This window comes from Cyanistes caeruleus, chromosome 3, assembly GCF_971803275.1.
Source record: "Cyanistes caeruleus chromosome 3, bCyaCae1.hap1.1, whole genome shotgun sequence".
NCBI lineage: Eukaryota > Metazoa > Chordata > Aves > Passeriformes > Paridae > Cyanistes > Cyanistes caeruleus.
The window spans coordinates 110,447,791-110,466,864 of NC_141703.1; the positions used below are offsets into that span (position 1 = coordinate 110,447,791).

At 40.6% G+C, this 19,074-nt stretch overlaps 1 protein-coding gene across 2 annotated transcripts in view; it reads right to left on the bottom strand.

Moving 5' to 3' along the window:
• Positions 1–19,074, bottom strand: part of CRYBG3 (crystallin beta-gamma domain containing 3) — an 83,263-nt gene that overhangs the window by 39,494 nt on the left and 24,695 nt on the right. For both annotated transcript variants that reach the window (XR_015285421.1, XM_086884163.1), the window contains exons 3-4: positions 15,557–15,984; positions 83–4,538 (exon numbers count right to left, since the gene is read on the bottom strand). Coding sequence is in view for 1 of the 2 variants with exons in the window: in XM_086884163.1 (XP_086740289.1) it covers positions 83–4,538; positions 15,557–15,984 (4,884 nt within the window). In the remaining variant the exon portion in view is untranslated. The remainder of the gene's footprint in view (positions 1–82; positions 4,539–15,556; positions 15,985–19,074) is intronic.

Here is a 19,074-nt window from a genome sequence, read left to right on the forward strand (position 1 = left end):
TAGCAAGGAGGATAGGGAGGCAGCACCTTTGAATCTGGGCTAATCACTTTGATTATAAATATCGTGTGACATGACATCTTACCGCTGACAATTCTCCCAGTTTCGGCACGGCGCTGTCTCGAAACCAACGAATCTTTGGCTGCAGCATATCCTGGAGAATGCTTCCAAAGCTGCTCCTCTTTTCACAAGAGCCTTTCCTGGCAGATTTCAAGTACTGGTAGTACACACTTGTAGGAGGCTGTGTTACAGCAGCATCAGCTTTCTCTGGAGCTGGTTTACAAGGTGTCTGACTGGGAGGAGACACATCTGGAAACTGTTCTGGTTGCTCCTGGGAGTCAAGCTGTTCTTCTGAAAGAAGAAATGATTGCTCAAGGAAAGATCTGCTTTGGTCATTTGATTGAGGGGTTGCTTTAAAATTCCCTCTGCACTGATTGGAAAGGCAGTTGTCTTCTCTCTCAACATCGAGAATATTTTCCTCATATGAAGATTCTTCCTCCTCTTCCTCCACCCCATCCTCCTCATCCTCCTCCTCTTTGCTGAAGCGAGCAGTGAACTGCAAGCGCTCGGACACGGACTGGAGGAGGGAGAGCACAGAAGTGTGGTCAGAGCTGTCTTTGGAGACTCCCCCAGGACGGCTTTCTGGAGACACATCCGTGGACAGCACATCTTCCTGGGAGCTGTCGTCCTCGTAGATGGGAGACAGAGAGAAAGGATAAATTCTGTAGCGCTTGGCCTCCACACTCAGGAACGACTCTGAGCCTCGGCTCTCCACTGCTTCGTTCACCCTGCTGTCCTGCCCATAGAGACAGACTGACTCCTGCTTATTCCTTGCTCTGTCACACCTTAGATGATCTGTATCATCTGAAGGAAAATCAGAAGGAGAAAGAGAACCAGTTTGCATCTCACCAGCTGAGACAGATTTATTCTCAGTTTGAAGAGCACCTTCATAAATGATGGTAAAAGAACTGTTTCCCCACTGTTCAATTAGTGGAGAAGAGGCCAAAAGTTCTGTTGGTTCCTTCATGCCATTGCTGCAGTCCAGGCCGTTTTCTTCGAGCTGGTCATTTCTCTCCGTGTCATCTTGACCCTTCATTTGTGCCTGCTTCAGATCCTCACTATTTTGGGCAAAGACTGTGTTGAAGCAGTGTTTCCTTTCACCACCCTCTCCAGGAACAGACACTTCAGGTACCACTGACTGTGTATCTAACCCAGTATTGACCTCTGCTCCCTCATTTGCCCCTTCTGCTAGTTCCTCTCCACTCTCCACTGATGCTTTTATTTGTACTGGTACTTCCTCTGCAGCCTCTCTTCCACAGTGTTTGTACAGACTGCTCTCTGCATTGCTTTCCAGAGACATCTGAGGGCTGCTTTTATCTTTGGAGTCACTCTGCAGCCCAATACATTCTTCACCATGCCTAAAAGATGACAAATTATCATTTACAGCTGGCAGCAGTGCACACTCTGGCATATTTGTATTATTTAACTGCAATGGCAAAAGTGTTTCTTCAGTCACAGCAGCATTTCCATCTATAGAATGTAAAGCTCCATCAGATTTTCTATTTATTACTGATACTTTTCCACACATTTCTGCTGCGGCCACATGGTCACACACCTTTCCATTGTGCCTTCCTTTTGCTGGTGTCAGAAGATGTGATTCTGGCCTTGCTAAACTGCCAAAAGGAAGAAATCCATTTGTTTGACAAGTAATTGCATTATTTGGTACCTTTTCACCCCTTTGGGGCCAGCCTATGCCATTTTCCACACAATCTGGAAGCCAAGGAGGACCTGAACAACCTGCCTTTTCACACTTCACAGTCTGAGCTTCATCCATCTCTGTTGGTTCCTGAGTGTTGGCAGCAAACCTCATATCCAGACTCTTTGGAATTTCAGCCTCAGGTTTAGGCTGAACCTTCCCAGAAAGGCTTTCCCTCTCAGTGCCTCGCTGCTGACTGGATGCCAGTTTTTGTACGGCTGAGTTAATGACCCCATCAACTGTTTCTTTTGCTTTTAGTGCTAGTGCCCTTTCCAGGTCAATTTTATCAGGGATGCAAGAGAGTATCTTTTCATCTTGATTATTTGTATCCACTCTTTCCTTTCCTGTAAACAAAGATGAGCCTCCTGCACAGGTCTCATTAAAATCTTTTAATGACTGCACAGCTGACTGGATTTCTCCTGCTGCCAGCTGTACACTTTCAGCCTTCTGATAATTTGCAATATCTGTACTTATTAAACTCTCCTTGCTCCCACAAAGCTGGCAGACACCAAAGCCTTCTTTTGCTATTATTTCTTCTGTAGCCAAATGTAAAACCAAGTCCACTATTTCTTCAGCTTTCTTCAGCAGAACAGCAGCATCTGGGAAAGAACAATGTTCTTGTCCCTTCACATGGATATCTCCCCATCCTGTCCCAGAACAGAGCCCATTTGCCTGGGCAGGTGCAGCAGCTCTTTGGCCAGAAGGGGCTTCCAAGGGAGCAGAAGCACCAGGAATCACCTGTCCCACAGCATCCCCACACACGCTCTCAGAACGGGCTGGCACGGCTGCAGTTTCCAAAGGTTTCAAGGGACAGATGGGCGATGGCATTGCCTCTGCCAGGACACTGCTGCCAGCCTGCTGTGTGGAGAAGGCCTCATCTGCCCCATCTCCAGCTCTGTGACTGGAAGAATTACCATTCCCCTGAGCAGCGCTGGACATCTCCAAGGCAGAAACAAGAAGGTTGGAGGATTCTCTGGATACCAGAGGAGTGGGTCTGGAGATGCAAACAACCTCTGCATCTACTCCATCAGCAGAGCTATCAAACACAGGATGAGTAATCTCAGATTCCAGAGAATTTGCTGGGTACAAAGTTCTCAGGTCTCCTGAGCAAGGTGGCAAGGTGGTCATCCTGTTCACAGGGGTTATTCTCCCAGACTCTGCAGCTGAAAAAATAAAGCTGTCCTTTTCAGAAGCAGCAATCTGGCCATTTTCAGAGCTAGTGGCAGAAAGCAGCATTTTTTCTTGTTTGTCCGATGAAGAATCAATTACTGTGGGTGATAGCCTAAGTTTATTGCTGCTTTCCTTCTTGGAAGAAAAATTAATACACCCATTTTCAGAAAAAGGTGGAGATTCAGAAATTAAGTCTACATCATCTTCATGGGTGAAAGCAGAATGGTTGGTCAAAGGCTTTCCTTCAGATCTCAAGGCAGAATGAGGAACCATCACAGAGGTAGACTCGTGGGTTGGAAGCCCTGTCAGCTCATCAAAACTTGTTTTCACGCTTTGACACCCATGTGCACACAGTGACACATTGGCAAGGTTTTCCACTGCGGCCTCAGACAAAACCTTCATTGTTTCCTCACTCTCCACTCCTGGACAGGGAAAACCAATCTGCTGTGTGGAGGCATCCTTAGAATTCTCCACATGGATTACCCTGTGACCATTTTGTACATGCACTGCTTTCCCTGACTCACTCAGTTCTTCATTACACGTCCCCCTGCCCATGACTGTATCTTCATCATGCCCAATAAATGGCACTGGAGAAGTTAGATTGCCTGTGGCCAAGCAGTTTCCTCCTTTGGATTCCATGCTGAGTGAAGGAGATACTTGTTCATTAAAAGGAAAAAGAACAGTAGCAGGGAAGTTCTGTGGATTTTGCTCTCTTTCCACAGCAGTCACAATTTTCTGTGCATCGCCTTTTCTTGGATCACCACCTTTATTGTCACCGATGGTGTGCTGATCTGCTTTCTGCTGAAATGTAGTGGTACTGAAATGAAGCCTCTGGACATCCAATGTTTGCTCTGAGTGATTATCCACTTGATGATTACAGCACAATTCTCCCTTCCCTGCCTGCAGTTCTTCATTAACTGTCTTGCTTTTTGACTTGGGTGAATGTAAACAGTCATGCTGCATTTCTTTTGGAGATTCCTTATTACCTGCTTTACTACAATAATTTTCTTTATCCAAGTTAGAAGTGGCATTTTTGTCTGTCTGAAACAGAGTTTCTGTTTTCCCTGGCAGTCCATCTTCTTTTCCAACCAAATCATTTGCAGAACTGACTTTAAGGGAAAGAGTACTCTGGGAAGTGGAATTGGTTAGGATCCCACTGTTTCTACCACAAAATGGCAACAATGAATCTAGTGAAAACGTCCTTTTTACTTTTGTTGCAGCTAAAGCAGGTGTATTTCTTAAGTGTAACTCATGACAAGATTCATTGGATGAAGTTCTGGCCTTTGTGGTTCTTTCATGTTTACTTCTGCCCAAGCAATGCTGAGCTTTACCAGACTGTTTGCTTCCCACTCTAACTGCAGAAGAATTTAATATGGCATCATCTTGGTGATCTTTACCCTCATCTCTTCCATTTTCTCCTATTAGGCATCCTGATTTGCAAGACAGAGTTGTTTGGACTTCACCATTTTCTTTGACTGCTGAAGCATTTCTGTCCTCAGGCCTTTTTTCTCCTTTTCCAATTTCTGATTGATTCCTCAGGAGCTGCCTGATCCTTGCAGAACCCCGGTATGTTGCGTATGTGACTGCGGGTGCTTCGGGCTTCCGTCGTGTCTGCCTGGAACAAGGATCACCAATATCAGCAAGGACAGACAGTAAACTGCTGGTATGATAATAAAGCTTAGCACTAGCTGTAGATGACGTGAAATACTGGTTTACTCCACAGGTTAGCACAAACTGCACTCAGCACCTCCTTCTTCTGCTCAAGACACGTTTGTGTGACAAATGATATGGACACCAGCTTTTACTGAAAAAGCCAACTTAAACTATAAGTAAAAATGTAGATGTTGGCTTAACCAACTTCTACCATTTATCTGCTACCAGACAAGGGAATTACTACTGGCAAGTGTCACTGCAAAGCAAGATTTGCAGAGACAGAAATAATCATCCTGTTTTGAAGATGTTTGATGCTTCTAAAGCAGGTCTCATGTTAAAACTGCAGAAAATTTACTGTACTTATGCTCATTAAAATATTGAATTGAAATTTAAACTTTTACTCAAGCTCCCAGCAAATTGTCAAAAAACAGGATGAGGAGAAATAAAACATGTGGGAAAAAGAAGTATGTAACAGGGGATGCTTTTTTGAACCACAGGGTAGTAAGGAAAGAGATTGAATGGAGACTGGGTAAGAATGAAGACTCTTGGAATGCTGGAAGGAGCACCAAAATGGGAAAATCAGGAAGGTGATGAGGAATTGATAAACTAGCTATTTGTTAGTCTTCAATTTAGCAGGAAAAACATTGAATGCAAAAACTAAGAAATTAAAGAATCACCACAGGGGACTTGTGATCCTGCACCTTCATTGCTCTTTCTCATAATACTAAGAGTAAGTTCAGAGCCTGTCACTTCCAATTTTCCGAAGAAGCAGTTTTTGTCCTTTCTTAAAACTAGGAGACATCACAAATACCTTTCTTTCAAATGCCTCTCTCTTTTCCCCCTATTTTTCTGCCTGTTAAAGAATTCTTGCAAAAATCAGTCACTGTCAGTTTCTCAGTTCTTCACTTTAAGACAAAGTAGATGATCAGACTAGACTTAACCTCCCTTCTGCCTCAGCCTCCACTTAAACGAAGAAGAAACTCTTTCAAGGTCTGCCTTTTATCTGCTAACATAGGGAATGCTGGAATCAGCCATTCAGCTGTCTGGAAAATTGTCATACTCACTTCAGGAGACTCTTTTGGGTAAAGGTAACAACAAAAAAAGGTGTTGGCTAAGATTTTGATTTCTAATATAAAAGCATTGCAATATACAAAAATAGGTTAATAGCTTCTAAAAGCTCTTTGCATCTTCCCCCATTCGTTCAATTTGTTTAGAAGTTGTTACAGCTCTAGAGCTGACAACAAATAATTTAAGTGAGAAATAATAAATTTACTAAGGAAAGTGAAACATTTGAGTATTATTGAGTAACTATACCTTCAAATATCATCTGCATGGAGAATATATTCTCTCAAAAGATACATAAGAATATTAAAATGGAGTGGATTCACCAGTCTAAAAATAGAATCTCTTTTCTGTCAAGATTTTAGAGGCCAAGATTCCTATTTCAGTATTAATTTTATTTTGAAGAGAGAACTTGATGCTATTTAAAATCACAAGTAAAGAATACACACAGAATACAAATGAACTAAACGTGAAATTATTCATATTCATAAACATTAAAGAAGAGATATAAACAGTCATTTAGATGCATGTTTTATATTGTCAGGTACTTTTAGGCTAATGCCAAAATACATTAATATGGGAAGTTAAACTTTGCAAGAACTTGAAAATTCAGTTTGTATTGGGATTAAATCCACTGTCATCTCTGATGGAGCGAAATCTCAATGTAGGGTTTGTTGGCCAGGTATATTAAGTCACAGGGGAAATAGGAAAGTCCTGTATAAATAGCACATCTCCCAGCTTGCCAAGTTAGATGCCTGCATTTAGTCTTCCATAGCACTAGTTTGATTTCCAGAGATACCAGCAGTGGTAGCTGCTAAACATCACACACTCCATTTGTTAAAACAGCTGACTTGAGGATTCACAACCCTCCGAAGAAACATAAACATTGCTGAGTGATAAAAACCAAAACACAGTGGAGAAAAAGGGTAGTAAAAAAACAAAAACCCAACAAAAAACCCTCGTCATTTTCCACAGAAAATTTTATTCTAATATTTTCTAAAACTCCAGAGATCCTAAAAATGTGAGGAGAAGGATCTGTTGAGTTCTGCAGCACAGTGTATTTACTCAGCATCAGTCACAGTCATACTAAAAATAAGTCTTAAGAATGTAAGACCTGATGATATGCTCTTATTCAGAATTAACCTCACTGAGTAACCTTTCCTGCTTTAAATAATCACTATTAAGCTTTTACAAACTCCACCAGCTCCTCTCTACTTTGGCAACCTCAAAAATAAAAGTTGTCTTACAAGTGCCCTGAATCCAGATGAAATTTCTTTTTAAAAAAAGCAGTACACATATTGACACCATTTCTCAAAAATAAAAGAGAGTTTTTATGGATTCTTGAACAGATCAACTGTAATGATACGTTTGAAGTGAGCATATAAATGATACTGTAGGATGCCAAACACTCACTTTCACCAAAACCAAGGCCTGACTGAATAAACAGCTTGACAAGAATTAGCTTTTACTGAGTGTCTTTTATATCTTTTTGTCTGATTTATTTAATTTATTTTGTATGTGTTTTTTATCTGTTTTTGTGTGATATGCAGTGGGGAGAATTCAGATTTATGGACAAACACGTGGTGAGAACCAGTATTCCAGAAGAAACGTGGAACGCTTTTTTCCAGTTGTCTCCCATGCCCAACTTTACCTTTGAATTTTTCATGTGAACTCAGAAATTCTGAAACCCAAAGCATCCAGATATGGGATGAATAGATAAATTTTACAGAAGGATGACAAGGTGAATCCAGCATGATTGGGGTCTGTATCTACACTGATTGGAACTACATATCCCCCCAAACCAATATTTATTATGGATGGTCAGACAAAAAAAAAAAAAAGTACTCAGAAGCTTTTTTTGCCTTTGTGATTTCTCCCAATTCCTTTTTGCTCTCTGCTTGTCTTCTGAGAGAATTTTATGCTCCAATTGATCAATTTGAAGTCAGCAAGACTGCAGGCCATTTGCCCTTTGGAGAACTGTGCACAAACCCAATCCTGAGGAGCACTGGCTCCAGCCCCACTTCAGCTGCAGAGCCCCAGCCTGTGCCAGCGTCTCCCAAAACGCAGCTCTGCTCTCCTGCAGGCTTCACTCTACCAAGACTTCTGTCAGTGAGCTCTGCTCTCAACCAGAACCAACCTTTCCTCCACAGACAGGGCAACTTCAGGGTCTCTGCCCTTTGGTAAAGAATTTGCTGCTCAGCAAATTATAAAAATTATAACATATATAACTATAAAAAAATTTACCAGCAGACCTTTTAGTCCTAATGCATTTCCTCTCAGACCACACAGAAGCATGTTCACTCTGAATGCTCCCATGCAACAACAAGACATTTAAAAAATGAAAACCCATGTTCCTATGCAGCATCAGCAACTCAGCTGTAAGTCTTATGAAACAAATAAAGAAGCAGGCTATGCCACAAAAAAAAAAATCTTCTGGAAGCGTCACTAGAGACTTGTTTCATTTCTGATCACCAAAATAATATATAATTTTGAAACTTACCTTAAAAACTCTTCCCAAAATTTTTTTTTTCAGCTCATGTGAGGATGCAGATGAAAGCCTTACTATACAAAGAACCCAGTGTGTATTCTGTCACATATTTAAATTGTAGAAGATTCCGTCTTTCCTGTCCTCACAGGAAGCTATTCAATTCCCTGTAAAGCCTTAAATCAGTTTCACAAAAGACTTTGACAGCAACAAGAGAGTATGTCAACATGAGTTACACTAAATTTGTCAAAAGTAGGTGCTTGTAGATATTTCTTCTATTGTGAAAAAGATATAAAAAGTTAAAGGGGGACTAACTCAAGGAGGAGAGGGGAACATGTTCTGACATTTTATATGACAGACATCTTGTGTAACTTGCCCAAAGTGGCAGTGGTTATAAAACAGAGTTGTTGATTTGGAAGGCCAGAAGCAGGAGGAAACCTGCTACCTTAAATGCCTCATTCCAGTGCACCCATAAAGAACACATTGTTTGCATTTTTTCAAGTGTTCTCCATTGAGATGGCAATCCTTCCAACCCTGTTTGTGCCATACAATAATGCAGAAAGGAGAGAGCCCTACACATTTCCTAAAAGGTGCAGGAAGACCATGCAGGCAGATAGAGCATCTCAGGTCCCCAGCAGCACAGTTCATCTGCACAGCAGGGCACTGCTGCCCAGCTTGCCTCTCCCAAAACATGCCATGGTGAACTCTCCCCTCATATCTCACTCTTCCAGGTATTTTTCTCCCCAGTCCAGCAGTCTGCTGCTTTTACAAGCATATCCATGCATGAAAAATTCCCTTGATCTCTTCTCATAGACCCCACAGAGGGAGCTACCAGAGGGATCTGCAGGCTGCAGGCTGAAAATCACTGATCTAGATTTGGTACTTGGCTACCTCTCCCTGACCATCTTAAAATTACACTGTTGTTTATTTAAATTTTTTTCCACTTAGCTTTTATTCCACTGTATAGTTAACTGATAGCTTTTTAAAAAAATATGTTAAGGTACTTCATCTAGAAGCAAACGTCTTAAAGTCACATTGAAACACCCAGTGGAATCCAGCTTAGTCAGCCAGCTGGTTCCTATGCTCATGGTAAGATAATAAATGGGAAAAACAAAAGACTAGCTGGAAAAAAGACACTGTGGGCTAACTGAATAGTTGCCATACACAACTTAGATGAAAGAAAAGTTTTTAGCCAGAGGGGATAGCTTCATGATTTAAATCTGCAGTCTGAAATATTTAATGTCCTGGGACGTCACAATGTATGTTTGAAAAGGTCAAAAGTTTGATTGAACAAAGTGATTTACACACAGTTGATTCTGCAGGAAATTTCAAAGCTAATGTTCCACAAGGGCAATTAAGAGCCAACGACAATTTTAATAAAAGCAAACACAGTCCCTGTGACCTTGGATGGAATGTTTTTCCTTCCCCTTGCCCTTTAGGATAGTACTTCTTGATTATCTCCCACATCTGGGAAAACCTATTCTTTGAGTCTGAAGGAAGACAGCACACATCAAGGCTGACCCAAAACACCAGAAGCTGCTAGACCAAGACCAGCTCAAAGGGCTTGAGATCACTCCTAGCTCTTCCCTGCCCTGTTTTCCCAGTACCTGGCAGCAGCCAGCCCTCCTACCCCATACCTGTGGGAACTATGCTCACCTGCTGCCCCTGCCTTTTCCTCTGTCACACTCGGGTGGCAGAGTCCAGGTGCCTGGGACTTGCCCCTCTCAGGGAGCAAGGACAAGCAGAGCTGCTGCTGCTGCTCACTGGTGTGCAAGAGCTGGTCACAGCAGTGAGGGCTCCCCTCAGTTTCTTATCTTAAGGCTGAAGAAAACCACTCCTCTTGGCCTCTTCTGAGATGTAACGAAGAATCAAAGCCAGGGCATCCCTTTACCCTCCTCAAGCAAGAGTGTAGCTTCAGGTGTGGTAGGGAAAGCAAAGGGTTTGACTCAGTTGAATACATTGCACAGCTGAACAACCCTGCTAAAAACCAAAAATTCAGTGGAAAAAACAACTTATTTAGCTCCATTTTGCATCACACATCTGTTAAGAATTACTCTTAAAATATAGTTTTGTTCTTCAGAAACACAAAGATCTTTGCTTTGGCACCAACAAGAACTTTTCCTTTGGACCACATCCCATCTCTGGGTAGGCACCCCTCTCTGGCAGGTAGAGAAATGCTTTGGGGCCTGCATTTCTCCCACAGCACAGCCCTGAGAGCGACCATCCTCCACAGTTCAGCCAGGAAATCAGGGGCAGGATGATCCTGCTCCTTCCCTGGGACAGCCTTCTAATTTTGGGTGGTATTTGGTTGACCTGCAAGGGTGGAGCTGCCCAGGTAGTTTATTCCCCTCTCAAGTGGCAGCAAGTCACTGTCAGCAATGACTCCCTGTCCACCTGAGCACCAGCAACTGAACAACACTGCATTTCCATGGTCAGAAAGCCATCAAAAGATCAACAAACCAACACCAACAAACCAAGAGCAGCAGCTTCCCCACTCCTCCTCAGGAGTTACCTGATGAGATTACTGCTTGAATCAAGTGATGCATTTCTGTTCATTTACTCTTGATTTTCTGCCAAAGGCATCTATAGGGAAAAATGAATGTTGCTGCTACAGACTGAAATCAAAACTGCAATACACAACAATCCATCAAACAAATTAAGGGCTGTGTTTTGTTATCACCACAAGCTTGCCTCTGACAAGCAACACAAAGGAGAATTACAAGCTCTGAAACAAACCTATTAACCAGAATTATGTAAACCTGAAGGATTTTATCAGATGTATTTCTATCAAAATAAAAGGGCAGGCTTTGCTGACAGTAGCAAGGTGGGAAATACTAATTGCTAATACCAATATACATCAATTAGATGTACAGCAACAGGTTTAGTTGACTTAAAAATTAATTAAAATACCCCATTCCCTCACAAAAGCCAGGAATGTATTACATAACAGAAGTGCAAATGGACAGAAATGCCTTTCTACTCAGGGCTACCTCCCCTTTTGAATGAAATTGCTTGCAATGCTCTCCCCAAATGATTCCTAGTTCCTGGCTCTTAGTAGGGTGTGAAATGTAAATGCATGTTTTGAGCATCTGCTTTTGAAATCACTCCCTCCCCTCTTTTACCTACAGTTCAAAAATCCTTGCAGTTGGAGTATTAGAGTCTTAATCAGGATTATTTAATCAAAACATTCAGAATAGGTACAATTTCAATTTTTGCCTCTTCAGTCATGTTCAGCAATGCAATAAAGCTCCTCCTTGCTGACCTCCAGAACAAGCTGTGCAGTTTCACAGGCACTATTGTTCTGCACATCACTATTAGCCACATCCACTTATTGTTACTGGATATTACAAAAAAAAATAAAAATCTACTGGAAGGTAGACAAATGGCAAGCAGTTAATAGAAAAGATCTGGGTCATCAGACTTTGGGGCAGAGGGAAAATAAAACACCAAAGTTTTGTCTTCAGTCACCTGCACAAGGTACCACCCATTACCACCACTGGGATTCCTGAGAAGATGGCAGGTATTCACTGCAGGAAGTCCATTCTCAATTTTGAAGCCAAATAATTGCTTTTTAGTGACAGGCAATATATATGAAAGAGAAAGAATTTTACACTAGGAAAGAAAGCTAATGGGGCAAATCTGGGTTATATATATTTGTCACCTACTTTATGAAATCATCATCTCTGTCATGTAGCCTTTTAGCAATGAGAAATGAGGTGAAGTGCACCCCCACAGTTCCATGGTTTTATTTTTAGGGCTTATTTCATCAGTTAAAGGTTGGCTTTTACCATCATTAAGGAGTGCAAAGGCCAAGAGTAAGCATGAAGTTTTCACTTTTATACCTACCAGTCTGCCAGGGGACTATTCTACCCAGAATAGGCAGAAGCTACCATCTTACCTAAGAGGGTTTTTTTACACAAAGTAGCAAATAACCTGCCTTGCAATTGCTTGCTCCCCTTCACTTCTTCAAGGCAAAGAAACCTTCAACCACGCGAGAGAAACGGAAGACTAAGGGATGAAATAACTGGAGGCAGCCCAACTCTCCTCACCCATCTTCTGTGCTGCAATTATTGTCCACAGTAATTGTTGTCTAGAGAATTTGCCAAATTTAACACAGTTTTGTCTTTTGTGCTCCTCCTTTACCACTTGCCACTGTTGGGATTAAAGGAGCAAGAGTCTTTGAGGTACAAATTACCTCTGAGCCAACCAGCCAGGGTGATGGAGGAATAAATGTGACCTACACATTTTGTCCCTCAAAAACACTCCACAGACTGAGCTCACGAATTCCATTTCCTTGGCTCAAGGCCTGGAAACTTGAGTCTTTACCAAGTGCCAGACCTCCCACTGAGGGCAAAATTAACCTCAGTTTACAGGTCAGAGCACTCTGATATCCTTGTATTTCACCAAATATTGCTTTAAGGATATGAGGAGAATGAGGTTCTCTGAGTAGAGACATCTGAGACCATTTGGTAGGTTTTTAAAATCTGAAAGGTTGTTTGGTTTAGGCTTTTTTTCTTATACAACTCTAATGGGGATTATGCAATCTAGCAACCATCCCTCTTTCACTTATCACTGCAACCTCCTCACCAACCACAGACTGGTGTGTAGTTTAGAATTAATAAATTCATTTACATCTTCCTCGTGACAAAGGAAACTGTTGTAAGATTAATAATGCAGTGGTCACAAGGGTTTGTAAAGCTCTCTGCTACATCCTGCCTCTACAGGAAATGCTAAAATTGCAGTTTAAAGCAACAATTGATGGAATCAATACCTTTGGCTTTAAATGGCTCACTAGCTTTTAGGACTCTGTCACTTTTAGGTTCACATCATCTTTGCTCTTCATGGTTTCCACAGCTTCTTGTTGCTTTGTGCTATGTCTTTACCCCTTCTCTCCATCATTCCTCATGTGCTTGCAGCATCCACTCCCAAGAAGACTCTTTAGCCAACTGGCAGCAACCAAGAGCACTTTTACTGTTTAGCTGTGCTAATTGAATACCAGCTAGTTAATATTTAGTAAAAAACCCAGCTAGTACTGGAGAGAATAAACTACTCTACATCCTTTAAACTTTTATAAACTAAAAGAGAACATATCCAGCATAACCACTTCCATAAAAGCAAAAAAAACCCCAGTTATTTCAAACTTTTTAGAAAGGTAAACAATGCAAGCCTCTGCTTCCCTGCAGTCATTCCTATTTTTCTTTTCTAATTGCTTCAGAAGAGCAGTTCACATTGTGTGGTCAGGCAGAGAAAAACATAATTAAAGTTACACAGAGATTGTCTAACTTGTTAGTATTCCAAGCCAAAAAGGGAAGAACTGTACTTTTGAGAATGTGACACAGACTGGTTTAATGTTGGCCCTAATTTACAACAGATACAATGACAAAAAAAAATACAACTTTTCTTCCATTTAAAAAAGTTATTTTCCATATTTTTCATTCTGTATATAGGCCAATCCAGCCTTAGCTCCAAACTAGCAACACACATTCTTTCATGCTTGCCTAGCCATGAGAAACATGAACTATACTGAAAAAAAATCTACACTGGTTTGTAAAGATTATCTAACAGAACAGGACAGTGTCAAAGGATGGCCAATTGAAAATTCCAACTGTAACTTTGATTTCAGGAAAACAAAAGAAAAATGAAAAATTCTTGCACAGAGCAAAAAGGTCACTTCAGTGAATTAAGACCCACACTTTCCAAACTCTGCAGACTGTGATGAATGCCTTATTTTATTAATCTACATTTTTATGCAGAATTCACAAGAAAAAGGGGAATGAGATCCATCTTACTCTGTAAATTGTGCATACACAGTGAAGGACATACTACAGAAACAGCAAAGAGCAGTGAGAGACTGATGCAGCAACCCAGTCTGTCCAACAGGTTTTAGGGAACACAGTTTGCTCAGGAACAAGACCGAATAAAAACCTCACTCCTGGGCTCTCCAGGGAACAACTAAGGCAAGGAGAACTCTTCTTCTGCATTGATCAAAGCAGTGGTGCTGCTGAGCTGCAGTTTGGAAAAAGCACAGTCAGATGGGTGATACCATGATAAGAATCTGGGATAAAAACCAGTCGACCACGTCTGGGTAAACCAGAGCGCTCACAAGAACACAACCATTATTACTATTAATTACTGTCTTCTGAAGGTGGAAATACAGTTTTAACTTTGCCCAAATAGGTATCACATCACCTGTTCACACCCTGATCAGCCACTGCATTTATAACATAAAGCTTCAGACCATTATTCTGCCAATACTGATTGGCATTGGCATGATAATGATCAGAGTGTTTGAGACATCCCCAGTACAGAAATTAAATTTCCATATTATAAACATATAAGCAGCTATTTTGGCTGTCTCTGACCTCCTACATGGGGATGAGAGTCTTCACATGCCACCAATAAACAGACTGAGCACAATTCAAATTAAATTTAAAAGAAAAAAGAGATGTTTTTTGTGAGTCCATCCTCCCATTCTACATTGCAAGCAGGAGCACTGTGATAGACGTATTGGTTACTCCCAATCACCATTTCTGCTTAAATCTGAAATAAATATTCTGGGCTATACTGAAAGCCTGAGTTCAGATCCACTGCCCACAAACAAGTCCATGTTCTACACACGTTCCACACACCCATCAAAAACTGGACAGGTATACATCCACACCTAACTCCAAATCTATGCTACGCTGACCCACATATAGCCAAATTTTCAATGTAACAGCTACAAATTATTTTGGAAAAACTAGTATCTATGTTTCTGACAGTCATAAAATGTTTTGTAACATTTTACACAACACAGTGTTGACCACAGCCAGTGCTTTAACTTTTCTACTCTCAAACACACAAGGGTGCCTTTGCCACAACTTTTTTTTAAAATCTTCTTTTAAAAATACTACAGGACGATAAAGAACGTTCCATGTTTGGGTTAATTTAAATTGAGTGCTTTACATAACCTTCTTTACATCACAGGAAAACCCCAAAGAACTAGGGTTAAAAAAAAATAAAAAAATCATACAGTCAAATAAACAAGGAAAGATAATTTAGAAGTGGGAAAATCTTACTTGAAGAAGTAAATTACTGAACTGCTGAGATATATAAAGGACAAACATTCAAGCCTTTATATAGGCCATAATATGGAGGGAAATAAGCTCTTTTTACACTTCTTTTTTTTCTTAATATATTTGTAAACACCACATCTATTCAGGAGACTTCTAAACGACTTCTTTAAAGTTTTATTTTGTTGCAGTTGATTTTTCCCCTTCCGATTTATTTAGGGCAGTTGCTACTGGTGTTTTGCACAAAGTCATGTCAGGAACACTCCAAACATCCTTAGAAATGACAGACATTTCTCATACAGTCAGCAGAACTCGGTCAGCATAGTTCTGTACATGCACACACAAACATCAATATATTTAATAATAAATTATAATACTTACTTTCCTGTATCTGAGGATTGGTTCCAGCCTCCTTGAATATCCCTTGTGTTATCTTTCCCAATATTATTTAAGATGGCATCATCTTTATTTACAGAATCCTCTTTTTTTCTAGATGTAGGCTCTTCAATTTTTGGGTGCTTTGGCTGCATGTCCTTTGGAAAGGTATTTGTGCTCTGTAAATCCTTTTCACATCTGTTGGGTTCATCCTGGAAGGTAGAGGGTTTAGATTCCACCAAAGAAGATTTTGATGCAATATTAAACAAGCTTCCAAGGAAATGAAAAAAGCCTTCTCGGGGTTGCTTGTCTTTATCTGATGTTTTGATTCCAGGAGTCAAACTAGGAAGGCTATTAGCCTTTTTCAGCTCCTCCTGGATTTCAGACTTGCTAAGTTCTTCTGTGGAATGATTCTTCTCTTCATTTTGACAAGCCTAAGATAAATACAAAAAGCACACAAAGATGATGGCTCTTGTCATTTTCACACATTTCCAAATTCCTTGATTTTAATTTGCACCTATGCATTGTATTCCTTCCAGGAGATCTCTCATTTAAAAAGGTTAAACCCCACTGTTTGCTGTCTTCTCCTTTTGTACCAAAGAGGTCCCCATTCCACAAAAAGTAAAAAGGACTAAGACAGGCTAGAATATTTCCAAAACAGCCGCAGTGGGAAAAAATACAGGACAGATGGCAACAATTGCTTCAACTGCCATAAAAAAACATGGGGAAGAAGGAAGGAACAGTTATTTCACACTTCAGACTAATCCACTCAGAAAGCACAGCTTCACAAACAAACCTCCATGTGCTTGAGAGAACAGTGCTCAGCTTGCCAATCTAGGCAGGAACACCACAGCCAAACACAAACACACTCAGAAAAACTGAGGAGAATCGAGAATGGAATTGGGATAAACTCACCTGACATCCCAGAGGTCAATCCTACCTATTATCCTATCAGCAACCTGATGCTGAACGCTCTGGCCAGCTCTCCTTCATCTGCACAGCTGTTTCCAAATGGATTTGTCGTCTCCAGCACTCAAACTGCCTGGCTTTCCACACTGCAAAGTCCTACAGAGCACTGCCCCTGCACCTCTGACCTTCTGAGCTGCCCATGGGCCCTATCACTGAACTGAAATGAAGCAGCACCAAGGCAGGGCTTCACCTCATTCCAGCCACATGTTCACTTCTTCCCTCAACTCAGCTGAGCATCTGCACCCAGAGGCAAGGCAAGCTCTGTTCCTCACCAATTTATGCCCTTGAATTTCCCCCGTGTCAGCTCCTCTCAGAGATCCAAGGACTGCTGTCCAAGCTCATGTTACTTCTGTCAAGACCATCTGCCCAAAAGGATGATGGAACTTCATTGAAAGGCTTCACAAGCACCACATTTTCAGCTTCACAATCTGCAAATGTTTTTTTTTTCCCCTGGACTAAAGTTTTCTGGGAAGCACCTCCCTGCCATCCCCACCCTTTGTAGTGAGTGCCATAGGCTATTGCTGCCTATTTTATCTTTACAGTACAACCCTTGTAATTTCAATTCCTGATTCAACCCAGTTTATTAACATAGATTAAAGTTACCCAAGCTTTTCTCAGATGAAATCTATCCTGCTTAACAGGAGTGGGAAAGAACACGAACAAAAACGCCTATGCAAATTTTAGTTGTGTCAACAATACATTTGGATAAGAGTAATTGTTTCAAATTGGGCAACACCTACCCATCCAATCTACACAGAAAGCTACTGTTTCCACTAGGTGACCAATCCTATCTCCACTTGAAGTAATCTTAAACAAGCCAGCAGGCTTATTTGTTAATAGACCATCTAGGATCATGTTAAGAAGTGTTTTAATGAACTCAGCTTCATCCTTGGGGAACAGCACTTTCTTAAGAACTTTCAAGATATGTATTTAGTGATACTGGAGCAGTGGTCTTTAAACTTCAAACAATGCCTTTTCACCCTTTAAATACAGAGCAGATGCAATTTTTTAATATTAAAAGATGCGTGTGTTGAAAATGGAATTGTTTAAGTGAGGGTAGAAATTGAACAGCACTAATTTGTCCTTCAGAAATCCACATAACCTCCATTTTTTTTTGTACAGGCAAGACACTTGTACAGCCACGCGGAACTTCTGAGTAAATTTTTAAAAGTGGGCTAAGTCAAACTCTGGCCTTTTTTCATCCCACCTGTGACAAACTCCACCTGCTCCCCACGTACTGCGCTGATCAACAGCTGATGCATCACAAAGGGGTGTAGTCACCCCCATGGGATCGGGGATTTACCACTTTACACATCAACTCTACCCAAATCCACCCCTGGAAATGAAGATGCCAACTGTGAAGCTTGCAGATGTTCCACAGGACATCTGCAACTCTGGCTGCTGTCTTCAATATTAGACAAGTAACACACGAGCCTGGAATTAATCTCTTAAATAATTAACTTTATCTCACAGGAACTGAGTACTTCACATAAGGAAATATGAAACAGAAACAATAAAATAAAATTATTTCCAAAATTTGATGAGTGAATGATTCATCATGTCAGCTTCAAAGTTCTACTGTCATATTTTCTTCCCTCACTTTGACTAACACCTCAGCATTCTTCACCACCAGATTTTAATTCAACTTTAAGTGAAGGAGAGCATTTCTCTGTAGTTTTGTGATTTGTACCATTCACACAGATTTGTCTAATCTAAAAGAGTACCTCAGTGCAGGAAATGCACACACCTCTTAATTCTTCTCTCTGCACAACCCTTTTAAGCCATAAACATTTATATTAATCATTAAAATATCTATGATGTTAACAACTAAATATATTAACTATAAAGGAAATTGTTGCATTAAAAACTTGACAACAGTTTAGTCTTGCAAGTGTTTTTGGTTGTTGTTGTTTTGTTTGGTGGGGTTTTGCCCATTTTATAAAACCATTTGTATTCAGAAACCAGTGGAGGGTTTGTTTGTTTTTTTCTCCTATTAGGAACTGAGACATGACACATAGTTAAATCTCTACATGTGAAAGTCTTCTCCCAGCAGCTCTGAGACATAACACTTGTAAAGACTGTGCTGCTTATTTGTGAGCATAATTTATGCCCTGCTTGAAAAGCTGTTTTGTAGTCTCTGCTTCCAGAAACAGAAATCTATTTAGACTTTCCTTCCTCTTTAATCTTCCTTTCTTTACTTAACTTTTGGTAAATCAAAAGAACAGGAAGTTTTAATATGAAAGGGTCCTTCCATACCTTTAACCATAAATAGCGTCTTGCATGAAAAAAAGCCACAGAGAACATTTACACTGTGTTTATTTGAAGACATATGTGTATATTAAGTCCTAACACAGAAACTATGCAAATCCTTCTTTCTTCCCTTCAATATAATCAATTCTACTCTCCATATATTCTCCCTCCTGCTCCACTTTGCCATAACAGACAGCTTGAGCTATTGGTATTTCATCATTTGCACACAAAATCTCAATTCAAAGTCTGAAGCACTGTTCAGTCATTTTACAAACAGCACTGTTCCTGCTGCAGAGATTTTGAAG